Source organism: Pagrus major, chromosome 19 (assembly GCF_040436345.1).
Source record: "Pagrus major chromosome 19, Pma_NU_1.0".
NCBI lineage: Eukaryota > Metazoa > Chordata > Actinopteri > Spariformes > Sparidae > Pagrus > Pagrus major.
The window spans coordinates 25,710,480-25,730,049 of record NC_133233.1 but is presented as its reverse complement, the minus strand read 5'-3'; the positions used below and the strand labels follow the sequence as shown (position 1 = coordinate 25,730,049).

At 44.4% G+C, this 19,570-nt stretch overlaps 1 protein-coding gene across 1 annotated transcript in view; it reads left to right on the top strand.

The window, feature by feature from the left end:
- The window catches only part of drosha (drosha ribonuclease III), a 100,246-nt gene that overhangs the window by 17,855 nt on the left and 62,821 nt on the right, over positions 1-19,570 (top strand). The window contains exons 14-17 of the mRNA XM_073488471.1: positions 1,710-1,834; positions 5,854-5,953; positions 12,191-12,298; positions 16,781-16,888. Of these exons, the coding sequence (XP_073344572.1) occupies positions 1,710-1,834; positions 5,854-5,953; positions 12,191-12,298; positions 16,781-16,888 (441 nt within the window). The remainder of the gene's footprint in view (positions 1-1,709; positions 1,835-5,853; positions 5,954-12,190; positions 12,299-16,780; positions 16,889-19,570) is intronic.

Here is a 19,570-nt window from a genome sequence, read left to right as displayed (position 1 = left end):
TTTTGTAAATGGCGATGACGAAAATGCATCTCGGTCTACTTAAAAGAAGATAAAAGTAGCTTCAGGTCAGTTTTATAATGAATATGTGACATTAACACGTGTCTTTGTCTGCTTCAGCATTTAGAGTCTGACAACAAAAAGGATCCTTCACTGGATAACGCCAGTCTTTCAAAATGGAAAAAAAAGAGATGTCCCACACTCCAGCCCACTCAGCATTATTATAAGAACAAGCAGCAGTAATGGAGTGGTTTAAGATATGTGGAAAAGTTTGCTGCAACCCATTCAGTCCTCCTGACAGACTATTTAGTGCATTTTTTTCTATTTTGAAAACAGCATCTGTCTCCACGCAGGTCCCACTGTTTACTGTGATGTCTTTGTCGCGTATCGTCTTAGATTTTGTTATATGACGTGTTTTCTTTTCCTGGTTTTAAAGGCTGCATTTCAGTAAAGTTATGAAGTTTTCCCAAAATTATATTTAAGGCCATATCGCATAGCCCTCGTGGGTCAGGATCTTTCTTACGACACACTATCATAGCATCCATAGGATTTTAAAGAGCTAGCTGAGACTTTTTTAGATTTACATGTGTAAATCTGCAAAATGTTGTTGTTACAATGTGTGTTTTCAGTTCCAATTATTGAGGACAACAAAAAAAACAAGCTTTTGGAGTGATTTGCAAACAACAGGTTATTTGTATTTAGCGAAATATAAAATGGAAAATGGAAAAACTGCAACCAGTTTTTTCTGTCTGATGCTTGATAAATGATTCAAACAATCGTCCTTCTCAAAAAATAGCTTCTGACTCATTCGCTAGTTAATTGGACGTGATCTCAACCCTCACATTTGGTGAAAGGAAGTATGTTCACGGAGGTAAAGAATTCATAAACAGACACAGTCGGTGCTCTGTAATCAATTAAACATCCCTTCAGAGCTATGTTGACTGACTCACTCCATACATGCTCTCCTTTTGTGGAAATCTTTCCTCGCTGTGGGATGTCAAGGTCGCACATACTTCTCCAAATGAAGGGGTCCGACGCCAATCAAGCACGCCAAGCTCGAGTGATTATTCTCCACACTAATGAGGGCACAAATCGTCGTCAACCTTCAAACAGCCATGGTGCATTAACACGACGCCAAAGAAAGCAGTGTACATATACATTAGCATCTACACTGTGTCGAGACTGTAAACAGGGGCAGTCATCAAACCCTCCATCAAGCCAATCAAACCTGATTATGTCGCTTTAAAGGCAAAATCAAAGTTGCCTGGCGACCTCTCGCTCTCAAATCAAAGTTTGTATGCAGGCCATGACGAGCGAGCGCGGCTAATGTCAAGGTGAGCCCGAGCCTCGAGCCATCTGCCGTGCAGCTCATCACGCCTTATGCTACAGCTCCTTCCTCTGATCTCACAAAACGCCTGACAGGCTAACTGTGATTTGGGAGTCAGCGGAGGACATGTTGCTTGTCAATCTCCTCCCCGATAAGAGCGACAGAAGTTAGCTCGCCCCGTCCCGGACATCACTTTATCATTGTTGTACGCACGCTACGAGCCCGATCTCTCATTACACTCCTGTGACGGACGACCCTTATGGTGCGGATTATTTGTTTTTTCACATATTGGGAGCAGATGATTGAATGACAGCGACGGCTGCCTTGTAGCTATATGACTGTGTATACTGTATCATGACTCACTGTTCTGGCTTCTCTCCCTTAGAAACCCAGCTCGGTGCGTATCGACCAACTGGACAGGGAGCAGTTCAACCCAGACGTCATCACCTTCCCCATCATCGTTCATTTTGGGATCCGGCCTGCTCAGCTCAGCTACGCCGGAGACCCTCAGTAAGCACACACACACACACACACACATACATAAATGTCGATCACACATCACAGGACAGATCTTTCCCTCCGCCTGCCTGCTGTGTATCGCCTCCCTCGTTCCCTCAATCCTTATTCACCGGCGCTCTCCCAGGACACTGAGACGGCAGAATATTTCGTGTCGCATGTCGAGGAGGACGACGTGTGTCAAAGAGGAGGGGAGATGTGAGAGTAGGGGGGGGGGAGAAAACGAGTGGCGTGACATTTTCACATGCGTCGTCACGGGTCCCAGGTTTCCGCTGTGCGCCTCCGCCGTGGGATCTGCCGCAGGTTTTTACGTCTCGTGCATAGTAATGCCACACACAGACGCCACAGGGCTGCAGCAGGGAATACTGTACTGTGCTGGTGCATAATTAACAAAAGCAGTGTATTAGATCATCTGAGCCGCGGTCTCTGAGGTGTTCGGAGAGATGCGACGACGCCGCGCTAAGCACCAATCAGAAGTCGGCGCACAACTCGGTTTCTGCGCTCTCAGTCTAAATTTAAACCTGTGGATTTCTCTTTCAACTCCCAATATCTGGCCTCAGTCACAACAGTCAGGGGGAAAATGCCAGTGATGAAGATGCAAACAAGAGGATGATCATTAGGAAATCCATTTAGGCAGAACTAGTTTGCTTCTTTCCTCCGACTAATGTCCCCTTCTCCCCCGCCGCTACATTTTAGCCGCCTGTCCGCTGAGCTCTTTCATCCCTATGCACCCTGCTGCCATGTCAAACTCCTCAAAGCGTCAGACAACGACAAATTTATGGACGGACTGGGACATCATTAGCTGATGCAGAAACGAGTAGTAAGAGACCAGTGGAAAGGATTTCCTACCACTGCTAATGATGCGTGTAGCGAGGGCAGGAGTCGGTGTTGATTGCGGCGGCGGCAATGCCACAGAGAGGGAGCCTCGGACACAGCAGCAGCATATATTAACTCAGGAGACTGAAGAAGCTGTGTTAGTCGTCTTCCTTTTCAAACTGCCCAATGGATGCATTTGTGTTCAGGGCCGCCACTCGAGCTTCTCCGGCTCTATCACGACTACTGAGGCAAGAATGATGACATGTCAGAGGTCAGGGAATGTAAAGAAAAGAGAGCAGGACGGACGACGCCTGCGAGAGACGGATGAAATACGAGGGGAACATGATGGAGGGAAGAGGATACGAGCAGAAAACATAATCCAGAGGAGGTTGAGACAGAAGGGCCTTTCTGACATGAATGTGGTCTCATCAAATACGTCTCTTTTCTGTAAAGTCACGATGGAAGTCTCACAGAGTTGGGCCCAGTAACATTCCTCGAACACCCCCCCAATCTTTGCTCGAGTTCAGCTGAATGCTGTCACATTTCCGTCTCTCTCATGAGACTGAAGTTGAGCACATCATTTACATACTCAGCTCTGATTGGGGTGTTTTTTTCCTTCTCTGACATCGCCACTCTACAGGCGCACAGTGAAGTATATAAGTACGAGCGCCGTGTCTCCATGTATGATTTTTCCCTTTCAAGCCTCGCTAGCTCGTGAAAGTTTTATTGCAGAGATTTTTCGAGAGCTGTTGTCCTCCATTTTCCTTCCGTACTCGACGGGAGTAGAAAACAACTACGTGCCTCCGTTTCACGAGGACGGCAAAATATAAAATGATAGGCTGTCGTCAGGTTGTCTGTCCCGAGCGTCAGAGAACGTTTGCATGAGGTTGAAGCTTTCTGTACTCCGATTGCATCCTGTCATGTTTCCATGTGTGTGTGAATGGTTGGAAATCTAAAGAGTGCTGCAATCAATTTGTCTTTTGATTATCATCTTTTTTGTTAAAATTGTTCCCTTCACAGTGCAGAAACACGTCACTCACATCATCGGCTTCCCCCAAAATTTCCTGGGTTCAGCTTCTACAATATTTACTTGATCGGTGTCCAGCAAAATTCTCCACATTCAGCATGTGAGCTAAAAGGGATTAAATGCAAGTCACTGCTGCATTTAGGTTGTTATCAACTACAAAAAAACGTAGTTGATTAGTCGATGAAACGCAGGAGTTTTATCATCTTTTTTTTTCGCCCAATAGCTGCGATCAGTTCTCGTCTAAAACGTCTCAGATACGACCAGTAACGGGTTAAGTAATGTATGCAGGAGCTGTGATCTGATAGGACTTCATTTTGTTGCTTTAATGTGGCAGAATTGATGAGGACATTTGTTAAAGTTGGTTAAACTTGTGAGAATTTTGCTTCATCTGCAAAGTGTGAAAGGTGCTCGGTGGAGCTTCAGTGTCGCGCTGGAAGCCGGTCGTCAGGTTACGTTAGCGGACTCCATCTCTAAGCCAATGTTAGCTGCTGTTGCTGTCTGTTAGTGGAGCTGAGAGGAGGCACTGAGATTCTGTGGCGCATGTTGAATTTCTGGACGTTGGCACATAAATGGTTTTTCCGTCCGTCTCAGTTTGAAGCAGCTCTTGAATGGAGCTCAAAATAAAATTGAATTGAGTTTAAAATAGAGACTCAAGCAAAAAAAATATATAAAAAAGCAACCGCTGTAAGATTGTCTCCGTCCACCGAGCTGCTTCCTATTGTTCCCTGTTATCTGGTGCACTTGTGACATCGAGTGACACACAAGAAAAAAAAAACATAAAGGCAAACTCATCTACTGGCAATGGAAAAGAAGTACATTGCGTACTTTTAGTGGAATTACTCACGTTGAAAAAAAACATTATATACGTGATCATTTCTGTGTAAAACGGGCGTCAACGAAACGGATACGTTCTGTATGTTCGAATGCCAGAAAACGCTGTTACTTCATCCGATAGACGAGGCCAGCAGTGCTGCAGATATCATGCCTGAAGAGTGCTCGACGCAGGAAACAGGAGAGAGAGAAAGAGGCAGCATATGCTAATGAAAGCATGTGCAGGGAGTGGCGAGGGCCTCGGCAACGCTACCCTGAGAGCACACAGCGGATCTGTGGAAAGGTCATTGGAGCGGATTGGGGACGAGGGGGCCTCCCAGGCTGGATACACTCTCTCTCTCTCTCTCACTCTTTCCTCCTCTCTCTGTCTCTCGTCCGCTCGGGCTGCTTCAGTGCGGAGGTGGTGGTGAGCTGATAATCGAGGCGGTAAAGCCGTCTCATTCCCTCGTCTCAGTCTCTAATGAAGTCCCCACTATTAAAGCTCTATAATTCTTCTATTCCACAGCACACCCCTCTGTCCTCCCTCCAACCTCCCTCCTTCTCCTTCTCCTTCTCCTTCCTCCTCTCTCTCTCTCTGTCTCCGTCTCTTTCTTTATGCCTCTCTGCCTTTCTCTCCGTCAATGCGCCATCCTATCCCCCAATCCCCGCCACCTTACCCCCTCCATCCCACCAATCATAATTGAATAACTCTGGGTAAATGAGGAGAAAGTCTCCTGAATGGGAGCAGAACGGTCACACTCGGCCCTCAGTGCATCAATCAAGAGGTCTGATTGAAAAGAGAGAGAGAGAGAGAGAGTGGGGGAGGAGAGAGAGAGAGAGAGGTGGGGGAGAGAGGGTAGGTGGTTAGTATGGTGGCTACATGTCACCTTGCCGATAACTCCCTGCCTCTTTTCAGATGCAAATGAGAGCAAAGACAATGAGGTTTTATGGAAAATGAGAATGAGGAGGTTGCGAGATAGCTCTCGTGTCGCGTGTCAGGGGCTGCTCGGATGTTTCACGACTTACAGCTTTTTAAACGAGAAAGGAAAATAAGGTGAAGCTTAAATTGTGTGTGTGTGTGTGTGTGTGTGTGAGAGAGAGAGAGAGAGAAAACTGCTGCTCTCAGTTCAAACAGTGGACATCTGAAAGACAGAGAATCTTCTGTGTCCACTGCCCTCACACACAAGCAGCTAATGCAATAACGGCCGCAGGCAACTGTTAAATTATGTTTAATATCAGGCCGGCCGCAGATGAAATATTGATGTGTTGTTGCACAGCGGGGGAGCGAGAGGGGGGGAGGAAGAGGGGGGAGAGAGATGGACTCCTGTCAGCCTGACACCTCCTTATTTACTGTTGGCAGGTACCAGAAGCTGTGGAAGAGCTATGTGAAACTACGCCACCTGCTGGCCAACAGCCCCAAGGTCAAGCAGATTGACAAGCAGAAGCTGACGCAGAGAGAGGTGGGTTGAGAGAGGAAAACAAACACGCTTTGATATTCTTTGTCTCCTTTTGTCACACTCACGTTTTAACAAGTGTTTTTTCATTTTAAATATTTTCGGGAGCTCGCTTTCCTGCAGATACGAAAGGTTACGCTGACACACAGGAGCACTTGCACACTCTGCATAAATAAAAGCTTCAAGGCCGTTAATTTCCCAAACAAAACTATTACCATTACTATAATTCCTGCTGTGCGCATGGATTCAAATGCCGCTTATCTGAGACTCACCGCTGGTCGTCCGTTTGTTGCCTGAAAGTCACACGGATGCTGATTCACCAAACAAAAGTGAGACAACCAAAACCTACAAAGACATAATTGTTTTTTAGACAAAAAGCATCAGAACCAGAAACCAAAGCCTCACTTCAACGCTTTTAATGTTTTGCCACAACAGAGGAATATTTAATATTGCATCCAGGGTTTTACCTTGGAAACATTTACACTTTCGTACCACGTACATGAGCGTAGATACCAGGGACACTGGAAGTCAGTCACAGCAAGGTGTCTGACATTCATGTTTTATCATTTTTACAGTTATTAACAACAAATTATAACAATTTGAGAATGTTTTGCACCACAGCAGACGGCAAACTTGAACATTAACATACTTTAGGTCAAGGCAGCCACATCACCTACAGTAAACTGCAAGGACATGAAGAGGGAGAGAAAGCCCCCAGACTCCCTTTAAAAATCACTCAATTTTAGGAGAAAGTTAAATAACCATTTGGTTATCAGCATTAAAAACAAAACATTAAATTGTTTCTATCATTGTAAAAACATGTCAGTTTGTCGTGGCATGGCTGCACCAGCCTGTCGGCTTCTGTGTATAAAGTGCGTCTTACCTGCCGACATTTAACAGCTGGTGAACAAACTGTTTTCACCATTTACACTCCATTTTCTTAAAGAAAGAAAGTCCCAAGACTCCATTTTCGCTTTTTTTTATAATGCCTCCTACTTCCTGTGTCCATGCTAGATACTGAACTGATCCAGCTTTACTCTGGATAAACATTTATATTGTCTAGCCTCTACAAGCAGCCATCTCCTCATTATTATTCACCAAACCTTCACTGAACAGCTTTAAGAGTTTAAAATAACTTAATGTTGCAATTGGTATTAATGCAGGAATTTAGAGCATGCTGTGTGACAACTATTACCTTTCCTCGCATTAGAGCCTTTCTCCCAGCATGTGTCTACATTTCTGGCTCTTGTTTAGCTCAGAATTATCATTACTGTAATCTTTTTCTTATTTTCTTCTGTACTCCAGGTAAATACTTTGTCTTTTGTCCTGCTTAATAATGCATAATTTAGACGAATTCACAGCTCAGAGTAAAGCGGCTGTAACTGCGCGTGAAGGTCAGACCACCACCAGGGGCCGAGAATGGAAAAGGTTTAGGTTTGGTGAAGTAATGACCGTGTCGCCACAGGGAATCGCAGGATACAGGTGTACTGTGTGTGGTTTAAGTAGCAGAATAGAGGGCTTTGTCCCAGCGCTGTAATTATTGTATATACTGGGAGGCACATTCCCTCCAATATTCCAATATACTCGAAATGCGAGCCCTAATATATTGATATAAAAGATCTAAAGGCAACCACGCACCGCTGTCTGAAATAATCATTTGCAAATGTAACCATAATCCTGACTAAACTCAACAAATTGCCATTAATACTATTATTGCTTTGAGTATTAATGTGTACTTCAGTTCTGTTTGTAGTTTGTCCAAGTGGTTTTGCCGTACCCACGTAGAAGCTGCTCGACTGCTGTGGGTCCAATCAGTGTTTTTTTTTTGTCTTACTTTCAAATGTATTAAAAAGCAGAGAGCTATGATGCAGTATGAGTGTTATGTAGGCCATATCACAGCAGATTATGAAAATTATAATTTTATGAATGGTTAGGAGCGGAGAGACCTGGAGGAGAGAAGACGGGACGCCCACCCAAACAATAATTTGCAAAATCTCGCCTACAATGTCTGGACTTGTCCTTATATATCAGAGCATAGATTTCTGTTTTTGTAATTACGAGTGCAGCGGCCGTGCAGAACATGTTGTTCGACACAGATTATCTGGTGATGTTTTCGGGGTTTCCAGATCCGGTCTGAAGCCTGCAGACCATCTCACAGACTCACAGGGGCCCGATAATATCATACATGTTGGATTTTTTAGACATAAAATCCTGACGCTTACTTCGGTACTTTCTGAGCCGGAACAGAATAACCAATGAGAGAAGCGTCCTGGAGCAGCTAATGGTGCTGCCTAGCAGAGGTAAACATCCCAGCCCTTGAGGCTAACGTTAGCATTATACTGTTGACAGAAAAATAAAATCTCACCTCCAGTTCTCACTGAAGAATAAAAAACCTGTGTTGATCGCGTCTCCCCACTCACCCACACTCGTTTAACTTTCTGCTGTTGTTTTTTTCTCACTGCAGCTCGTTACTACAGCAAGTTGTTGCATCACGTCCAACCTCCATTTTGTATTGTAGCCCTTGAGGCTAACTTTAGCTAGCATACTACTGCTGACAGAAACTAAAAATCTCACCTACAGTTCTCTCTGAAGAATAGAAAACCTGTGTTGACCGCATCTCCCCAAACATCCAGAAATGTTACTACAGCAAGTTGTCTCCATTTTGTTTACGTCTGCTTCCCCATGAGATCACGTGATGGGATCATGTGTGAGCCAAGCCAGAGCATAGAGCGTTGTTCGCTAAACATGTCGTGTGTCCAAATTGCACCGAACTCGACACTGCACTCCCTTGGGTCATCAGCACCAAACCTGCCAAGTGTGAAGTAGATCAGATTAACTGTTCCTTAGATAGGTGAATAACATACAGACAGACGGAGATTCTTTGCTTTATAGTTAGATGGGTACGGTGGACTATCCCTCATCTCTGCCTTCTCCCACCATGTCTCTGCTGTACACACCGTTTTAACTTCTCTCCAGTACGTACAGCTTTCTCCACTCTCTCTAAAGGCTGTGAGTGCGCTACTGATCCAGTCTCCTGCTTTGGTCTGTTTGATACACTCTGAACCAATAATGAGCAAGAACTCGGAGCTCAATTAGCTTGTTTCCCAGGTAGCTCTGCAGAGCTCTCCAGCTAACAGGCCCTGACAATCCTACTGTCAACCTGCACCGTAGCAATTAGTGAACCCAAACACATGCGCACTCACACACTGGGCCCGTCAGGCTCCACCACAAGCATTGGCCACGTCACTGTCTCTTCACTGCAGTGGCAGTGTGGCATCGCTGCTTATTTAATGCCCGAGGGAGCACTGAAGCTTCCCGTGTAAATGGGCTTTCACTGAAAGACTAAACTTGTCCTCCTTTCATCGGTATTTTCTACCATTAAGCGTCACCCTGTCAGAGGTGTTCACAGCACTGTTGTGCTTCTCCAGCCTGCTCTTTTGATACCTCTGAGCTCCGGAGTCCTCAGAGCTCCGCGGAGACCAAAGGTGTGCGCTTTGGCTAGATCTGGCCTTCACACCAGGGCGCACGCCTCTGCTCCCATCTCCAGATCTCACGCTGAGAGCACCGAGGGTTTTTGTGTATGTGTGTGTGTGGGCAGAGTTCGTGTGGCATTGAGGGATGTGCAGACTGTCAGTGTGTAATTCACAGACAGATTTTTCTTTGCGAGTCCGTCAGCCAAAACACTTGACTTGACAGACTGATATTGTCATCAGATAATACTCCAACTCCTTTGGCTCACTCTTAGACGACTGATGAACACATTTCTTCTTTAAATGCTTTATTTTTAGTGAACAGTCGGTACAATATAACCAAAGACAATGCAGGTTATAAAACATTTCTGTAACTGTATTGTAAAAATACAGAAGCATGTTACTTTGTTATCTCATATCTCTAATTTGAATAAGTACGCAGCCCAGAGTCGGTACTTTGGCATTGAATTCAGCGTCGAGTCTTCTCTATCAGCTCGGCATATGTGGATTTGGGGATTTGCTCTGATTCTTCCTTGCAGATTTGGCCGAGCTCAGTAGAGCTGCACGAGGAGCATCTTTGAAAAGCTATCTTATACTCATTCCACAGATTTTCCATTGGTTTAAAGTCTGGGCTTCAGCTGGGCCGCACAGGAACTTAACGCTATTTTTCTCAGTCTATTCCAGTGTAGACTGGGATTTCTTTTTGTAAGAATCAGCCTACTGTCACATAAACTGGCCCAAGATGAAGCTTCTGGCATTTTCTGGTTCTTGACCAGAATTTTGTAGTCATTTGGCTCGTACTGTAAGTTTTAGCAAACAGTCAACAAAAGATCCAACAGGCAAAGACAAGGCTTGATAATACTTCTCGTCTCGTCTCCTCGTCTCGTCCAAGCAGCAGTCAAACATTGTTCGGTTGGCGCTGAGTTTGGAAGACAGACTGAAGTTAAACATCTAAAAATAGTAACCACTGTTACATTGTCAGAGACTTCCTTGTCAGTATCTGATCCTCGTGAGCGGCCTGATCCGTTCTGTGCATGGGAAACTCTCAACAGAGATAAGAAAAAAAGCGAGATGTCTCACTCCTCCAACTTCGATCATCAGAGCCACAAAAAAATGATACGTGTAATTCAGAATATTATAGATTTAAGACTTTTTAAAACAAGCTTAATGTCTTCTGGATGTAGTCTGAACAAGACATATGATCCGCTGCTTTCTACTCTGCTACACTCCACTCGTTTTTTCAGTGTGTTTGCGAACACATGTTGATTTACACAAGAAAAACAAACAGGCACACTCCTCTATTGGCAATGGGAAGGTTTACCATGTTTAAAAAAACCTGCATATACAGTATACGCTAACCATGATTATCTATTCCTATTTTCTATCTATTTTTCTAGAAATATATCCATCAGTTTAGAAAAACCTTATGCTAGGCCACCTTTAACTTTAATTGTCTAGCTTTCCATTGCTCAGACAATATGAGAATAAGCTAATGTCACGCAGTAAAGTTTGTGGCAGCACGCAACAAATCCCAAAACAGTTAAACACTAGGTGCCGTCAGCACACCAGATAATGCTCTCGTGAACGTCTACTATGTCTCAGGCTCGTGATGTCTGTGTGCAGACTCTGTTTTTGTATTTTAGACTAAGATGAAGTGCCCTTAATGAACCTGCAAAAGAAAACATGCAACAGATGTGCACTTCCCCTCCTCAGACAGTTACTTCGGTGTTTGACCTCGCTCTGATCCAGAACACAAACACTCCTCTCAGCAGCAGGATGTGATGATAAAAGTCAAATGATCCGTGACTTGTGTGTTCGACCAGCAGAAAGTTCTTCTCTCCACCTTCCCCGTCCTAATTATTAACTTTTTCTTTCATTTGTCCATTCCCTGACCCCGTAGAAAGCCTCCCGTAATAAACTATTTACATATCATTCGCACTTGGCTGTGATTACTGCTTTCCATATACAGTGGCTGGCTGTCCATGGAAGGATTTGTTATGCGTGTGTGTGTGGTTGCGCATGCACGTGCTGCGCGTGGGCAAGCGTGTTCACTTTGATGCACAGTTCAAAGTAGGATGGCATTATTTATTCATGCCTTTGTTGTTCTTATTTCCTCTGCGAGTCAAAAATTCCTGGCGTTCCATTTTAGGCAGATCACGGCGAACTCAGACGGAGTCGATAGCGTCTCAGCTGAATGAAACACACTCATGCGCACACACATTTAGGAGGTGCAGTCTGTCAATACATCTTCCATCTTGGTTGTTATTTGTAGGACCCTCTTGTCTCAGACACCCCCCCCCCCCCCACACACACACACACACACTCTAAGTTTGCAGTTATTTACTGTCGGGCTGACATGATTCTGTGTGTGTGTAATGATTCCTGCTGCTGATGGAGGTACCTCTAGGCTCCTGTGCGGTGGTCCTAATGGGCGGCCAGGTGACTTGGCTCTTTGCGACTGAGACTGAAGCCTCGGTGTCGGGCTCTCTATACCCAGCACCACCTCCACCACCGCCCACAGCCATCCTGACCCATAGCGGTGCCTCAATTAGTCAGGACCGGCATAACTGTCACTTCCCCTGTTGCTCCTATCCTCTCCTGTACTGTATGTGTGTCATGCCATGGAGGTTTCAGTTTATTGCATGTGCCAAGGAGCAGGAGTGTAAGAAGGGGGGAGGCGAGTGAGGGCGGGGTGGGGTTTTTGAGGATGGGAGCTGTCCCCCGAAGGCTGTGCTCCAGCGGATCAATAATTGACTGGCTGGTTGTTTGGCAGGAAGCCCTTCAGAAGATCCGTCAGAAGAACACCATGCGCCGTGAGGTGACAGTGGAGCTCAGCAGTCAGGGCTTCTGGAAGACTGGCATCCGCTCCGACGTCTGTCAGGTAACACCCGTTAACTCTGTGTGTGTGTGTGTGTGTGTGTGTGTGCGCACCTACAAACACTGACACGTGCATGCATGCTGCAGTACATACTCCATCTATGCATCAAACACGTGAATGTTCATATGCACACAGATGCATACACAGATTTACATGCACACACTGTTTAACATTCACATAACAATGAAACTTCATCATATATGTTAACAGTGCTACAAAGTGTCCAGAATATTCAGAAATGGTTTAAAAATCAAGCGAAGTACAAACAATTAGGACGATAAATAAAAGAGCCATTTAGATTTAGAAGGACACCAAATAAAGATTAGATTCATTATCAGTTAATCATTTTTTAATTTAATTGTAAAGTCAGAAAATTGTCAGAAATGACCTTAAGTTTCCTTGTTTGGTTCAAAACCCCCAAATAATCAACTTACAAACATATAAAACACATAAAAGAGCAAATCCACACATCTAAGAAGCTGAAACAAAAGAGTGTTTTATTTTTTTTTGGTTGATAAATGTCTTCAACCAATGAGTTAGGGATGCATGATATGGGAAAAAACAAAAAACTAAATTAAATAAGGATTATTTTGCCTATTTTAATACTGATATGTCCTTAAATCAAATCAAACACTGACTGAGAGATAATGCAGACATATTTAATGAATATTTATAACTTTTTGTCATAGTTTTGAGCTTATATTACATTCGACCGTTAAGTACTGAGATGAGCAGTGAGATGATTACTCAAACTGTCTGCTGTAAACATCCAATCACAGTTCACAGACCCACTTCCTGGTTCAATTTTGACCCGTGCAACGAGGGATCATTACTGACACTTTCAGTTTCACCTCCGAATCAAGACTTCGAGATAATCTCTCTAAACCGCTGGCTCGTCTACATCCTGTCTATTTACAGGATGGATACAGTAACTGATAGAATATCAGATAGATGGAATAATGATGGCAAGAACCCTGAAAAAATGAGACCCAATTTGTAATACACGGCAAAGAGGTCGACACAGACCAGTGCTCACAGCACAGCCACAGTCAGAAACTTCTGATCTTTCCACACGTTGCGTCACTTCTTCCGTTCAAGTGTCAAAATCGGAGTAGGGAAAGTGGACTCCTACTGAGCCTCAGCAACCATTGCCTTCATTAAGTAATGTCTCACTCTTGACATTTTATTTACTTCACCAGCACTCGGTATGGCGAGAGCGCATGTGCCGTTATCTCCCTTCATGAACTCGTTAGCGGCAAAGTAAACCAGAATTAGATTACATCTCCACACGGTCTATGTGTTCTCTCGATCTCATGGAAGTGGGACAACATATGCAGCTTGCAGTCCCGAGCGTGCATACAGTTTAGCATGGGCGGCCCTGATGAGATCTGAACCATGACTCTGAATGTGTTAGTGCCACGCGGTGCCCACTAAAACATCCAGAGCTGCATTTGTTCGTGGATTTGTCTGTAATGAAATGGACTCGTATGGTTTATTTTTTATAGTTCTTTTATTTATTGTCTTTTCCAGTATTTTTTTTGCCGGTTACTCTGGAAATAATTGCCATCAGCGTCGCACATCTTTTTCCTGTGAACTCACGCGAGGATAGCCTACAGCTGATACTCATGCTCACATTTGGAGAGGAATGACAGAAAGTTCTAGTCTCGCAAACCAGACCTCTCTTACAGCAAGGTCTAGCAAAGAAGGATCCGATCCATAATTGCTGCCCAATTATATTTGCTTCAAGCTGTACTGCTACGACTAATTGGTTCATGAATAATTTCAGTTCGAACCAACGGTGGTACAGTCTGCACAGCGTGTGACACAGACGAGAGATAACGGCAAAACTGACCCATAGTTTCTTGATTCTTAAAGCCGGCGCTGTATTCAGAACAAAATCAACCCCCTCATTACTGACATCGCTCGGCTACACCAAGGTTGTTTCACTTGAAAGGCTCTGTCAAGGACCGGGCTACACATCGGAGGCAGGAATGGATTTATTTATTCATCTATTTTTTTTATTTATTTATTTTATTTTATGTTTGTATGTTTTTCTTGTTTCTGCTCTGTCTTTGTGCCTTTTTGCACCCCTGATCACATCGATGTGAAGGCCATCCATTGGTCAAAAACATTTCAAGGAAAAAGCAGCTTGTTTTCCTGTGTACAACAGAGATAATAAGTGTGAGTGGGTCTTTATTCATTGCAATAATGTGTTGCATTTATTTATTTATTTATCATCACGTACAATACATGAATCCGCCAACTAATACAACAGAAATAATGCCAGAGCACGGAGGAATACAGCTATCTTCATTTATATTGCCTGCAGTTAAGCAGGAAGTAGATTAAATCTCTAGAGCTTAAATACTTGGTATTGTTGAATATATGTTGCCTCAGAAAATCTCTTAAAATAAGTTGGAACAGAGCACTGTAAGCCTTTAGCCTTAGAATGACCTCTTTATTAGATAAGACGCAGCGTATATCAGCATAAATGTTCAGTTTAATATGTACTCTGTAAGAAACAAAGGGATGTGATTAAAATGGGGTCAACGGTACACAGAAGTCACGGCTCGGTACGCACCTTGGTGTAGGCCCGGTGGAAAAACCCAAATGCGTAGGGCTAGGTTTCTTTTTTTTCTCCTGACAGGTCATTTCCTCCTGAGATAGTTAGTAGAGCCTGTAAACCAAATTCAAAGTGCTCTACAGGCACATAGAAATTAAAACATTCAAAACTAGAATGGCACTCAGTAGAGAGTATACCTCCACCAAGGCCCACAGTCCCTGTTATCTGCATCAAGCTTTACTCACTTATAGTTACCAACCACCTAAATACACCTGATTTCTCTTGTCAAGATCCAACCAACCAACCAACCAACTAACTAACTTTAGAAACGTTTTAAAATGGCCCTTTTTAAAGACAAGAAAAACAAAAGGAAGCAAATAGTTAGATATTAAAAAAAGGTTATGTATCTAACTTATTGGAAAATCACAGTAAAAGCTTCTTCACCTTCACTTGGTATCTTCCCGTGTATCCAAGAACCTTTCAATCAGACAAAAATGTGTAGTATCAGATAGTTTTTGCAGATTCGTCATAGAAATAAGAACTGTGCAAGTTTTATTTCGTATCGAGAAGCAAAAAAGTTACAGCATGGTGTGTTTGAGTTGATTCGCCTTACTACACACATTGCCATGTTGATGCTGAAATGATATATTGTACAGCCCTACTCGGAATAATGTGACAGTCGGATGTATCCACGATATCTGTACCATGATGGTTCGGGACGAATGCATGTACCGTTACACCATTACTGCTTACACTGAAAACATGTCGCTATGACCATTTCTTGACATTCCAGTTAATAAAATGTGATATACTGGGTTGAAGTGCAATTTAAAATTCATGCTTGCAATATTTCAGCCAGGGGAAAAGAAAATTCAGGCTGCTGGTCCACTTGGACGTTGTCCAAATGCCCAAACGTCATCCGTGACAGTAAATTAGAAATTTCCCACCTTTTAATTACCTGAGTATCAACTCTAACAAGCCCCCACGCCACCTCGCTACACACACATACACTCAGTCACTCCGGCAGTCATCAGAACAGGTCAGGAGCTGTAGACACGACCAGGGCCCGGCTTTGTTAATTGGCCTGCTTAACAAGGCCTGGGGAGTGTGTCACAACGGCCCCTGTGATGGCCCCAGGGCTACGTGGCAGTGCTGCTTGTAGCCGCCGGGCCTCCGGCTCACCCTCCCCAGTAGCACTAATTAAAACATGCATGGCTCCCTTCTCTCTCATGTGGTGGCACGGGGTTAATGTGTGTACACCAGCCTTTGCTACAGTTTCTCCGCCACTCTGACTGGCCGACTTGATAAGCCTCCACTAATGATTCTGTAGATTGGCTCTCCGACTGTCATGCGCTGACCACTGACTGTTTTCTCTCTCCGCTTTCATTCTCACTTTCCGTGTCACATTCCCCTCGTTGATATTCATGCTCTCTTCGCACCCCATCTCCCTCCCCCCTCGTTTTTCACTTGCACTTTGTTGCACTCCAACTTTTTCTTTTATCATACGAGGGTCAGAGGGGGGCTGTCAGTGTTTGTCCGAATCTAAGTGTGTCAACATGTCGAAATGGGCTTCGATTCGACTGTCCTGTCCAAATGTGAATTTCCCTCCTCTCTGTCATTCCCTCTAACAGAGCAGCGATTGGGTTTTTGATTATTTCATCTCTCTGTTGCAGAGCACCACTTAATAAATAATGACTGGCTGATTGATTTCTCCCTCCCTGTTCCCTCGATCAACGCTCCCCCTTTCTCTCTCACAATCTCTTCATCACACTTTCTCTCAAAACTCACTCCCCTTACTCTTCTTTCATATCACACATGATCCTTATTCTCTATCTCTTCCCATTTCTTTCCCCTTTCCAATAATCCCCTCCTGTGCTGCCTTCCCTCTTGCCCTTTTTGCCAATTCTCTCTGTCCTCCACAGCACGCCATGATGCTGCCTGTTCTCACCCATCATATCCGGTACCACCAGTGTCTGATGCACCTGGATAAGCTCATCGGCTATGTCTTCACGGAGCGCTGCCTCCTTCAGGTAAGGCACAGTCATGACAGCTGCTTACTTATAAACCGATGTGACTCTATGCCCCCGAGCTGCATTATTTAAAGGCTGCCATAGTTGATAACTAACAGGATAGATAAGGGTAGGCAAATCCCTGTGGTTCTTTTAGGCAGGGTGCAGTCTACAGCCGGTTAGATAGCCTGATAAAAAAGTAAACATTTTGTTCAGGGGCTTCTTGTGCGCAGAGATCCAGAGAGGCAGCGTTTGCCTCATTATTGTGCACATTCCACCTCTGCAGGGATACTTCAGGTGGAAACAGGGGCTGAGGAGTCAGCTGAGGTAACCCACACACACACGGCCTGAGTCATATCTCTGCAGCGTGCAGCACAGGTCTGCTGTGAGCCGCAGTGACAGTAGACAGGACAGCAACAGCCTCCTCCATAATGCCAGCTCTCCCCTGTCAGGTCTGCAGCCTCAAGCTGTGCGCTCTCAGAGCGAGCCCCACGGCTGCCTCTAGCAATATTGAAGAGCTGTCATAACCTGATACATTAGAAATCAATGTGTTGTAGCCTATTCATAGTTAAAGAGGGGAAGGATGCATTAAGATTCGCTCAAGGCTCTGCGCGTGTGCATGTGTGTCTGCGTGCACGACTGCTCAGTGCTGCGGGTGTGTTTATGTGAAGGGGATTTGCACATATCGATCAATGATTGGTCTTTTTGTCGTTTGCATAATGATGACCTGTCATTACGAGTGCTAAAAAGGAAACACTGACCTGCTGCGAGGCCAGCCGTCAGCCGACAAGCCACGGCCCTTTCATCGAAGAGACGCCCGTTTGAGCTTGACATCTCCGTCTCTCGGGGAGAAGTTAATGGATCTGTCCCTCCCTCTCTTTCATTCAATTCCGTCATCTTTCAAAAAGACAAAGAAAAGAAAAACAATCAGTTTGATCGTAACTGCTCACACACAGGCCTCTGGAGTGTGTGCTGCCTGTCTGTCTGCATTGCAATTCTGTCCACTGAGGTGTTAATACCGTGACATCGCTTGTTTGTGTGTGTGGACAAAGCCAGACCTGTCAGCACTTCCCCACCACTGGGACTGAAATGACCCAAGTAGGGAGCCATCATCGCTGGGCTTACAGCACCTTCCTCATCTACTGCATACACACATCAGTGGCTAATGTCCCACAACACACACACACTTTCTGCCCAGATAGGTTTGGACAGAACAGCTGCAGGAGTGCAATGGTGCTTGTTCAAACAGCCCTATCCGAGTCAGAACTGATTTGAGGCCCGCCATCGCCTCCCATTTGCCTCCACTCTGATGGGATGAGCACTTTTAATGGGTTGAATGTTTTCCAGTAGCAGTCGATTCATTTTGAGCATGAGAGAATGTGCTGCACTCTTTGATTGCATTATAAATGAATTGTGCTTTGATACAAGGTTTGTGTGCTTTGAATTAATGTATCGCCAGCTGTATATATAATGAAAGGGTGCATAACGACATTTTCAAACCACAGTGTGGATCTTATAACGCTGAGCATCTGTCTTTTGGGTGTGTATATCCTAAGGATTGTACGATGACACTTTTGCCAAACACTTCCCAAATGTGCTTCTTGCAGTAGCACTTTGGAGCTGTCGATAGCGTGACATAAAAGCCACATGTTTTAAGGTTTTGTTTTAGAGGTTTCTATAAACATTTGGATGTTTTTTATCGCTTCGACTCCCTGATCACCACTGGAATCCTTTGTAACTCCTGTAAATCCAAATCCACTTCCTCCGCCGAGTGGTACGTGGCGCCTGTTCAGGCTCAGGCTGAAAAGAAGTAGCATGCCGCTTTTATCATGATCGCCCACAATCCTCTCTGGTGGGGATGTAGCCTGAGCTGTTGTAGAGAGGCACCAAGGACATATACTGTAGTTGGGCCCACCTTTTGCACAGGGACAGCTCTAGAAACCACCTCTGGAATATTGTCTGGTCTTCTCTCTTTTTTGAGGACTTGACCAGGGTGATTTGCAGTGTCCAAGTTTAGGAATACTAAACGCAGTCATTTGCAAACAGCGGACCATTTTCAGGAATCTTTCTAGTAACCTTAATCTGCTGGATGAGTCAAGAGTCTTGATATACTGTATTTCTAGTGCTGTTTCCTGCCCCCCAGAAGACTTCTGGGGTACTACAACCCTGATCCCAAAAAAGTTGGGTTGCTGTGTAAACATTAATAAAAACAGAATGCAATTATTTGCAAACAGAATTAGTTTATCTACTAGTCTTTCCGAGCCGATGTAGTAATATCCCTGCTTGTGAACTATTTGCGTTTTCTTCGCTTAGCTTCCTCAGTATAGCTAGCTGGTTAACGTTGTTTCAAGCTTCTGAGGCTGAACACAGGGCAGTTACGGACATGTGGTGAGGAGATGAAAACACTTTTAAACCTGACACAGGGACGTATGTTGGATGCTTACCAGGCAGGGATGTGAAAGTGTATCTGCCTCCATTTGCTGGGTGAGACACTGTGAGGTAGCCACCAAAGCGACAGCAGAAAACAGTGGTTATCAATGAAACAACGTTATCATTTATTGCAATCTTTTACCGTAGACATCGTTATATGCCAGTATGGTAGACATTGCCCAACGCTGCTCATAAATTTGAGCATAAATTTACAAATATATCAAGTTGATGAGGTAAAGCATAAATATATTGTCTTTGTACTGTTTCAATTGA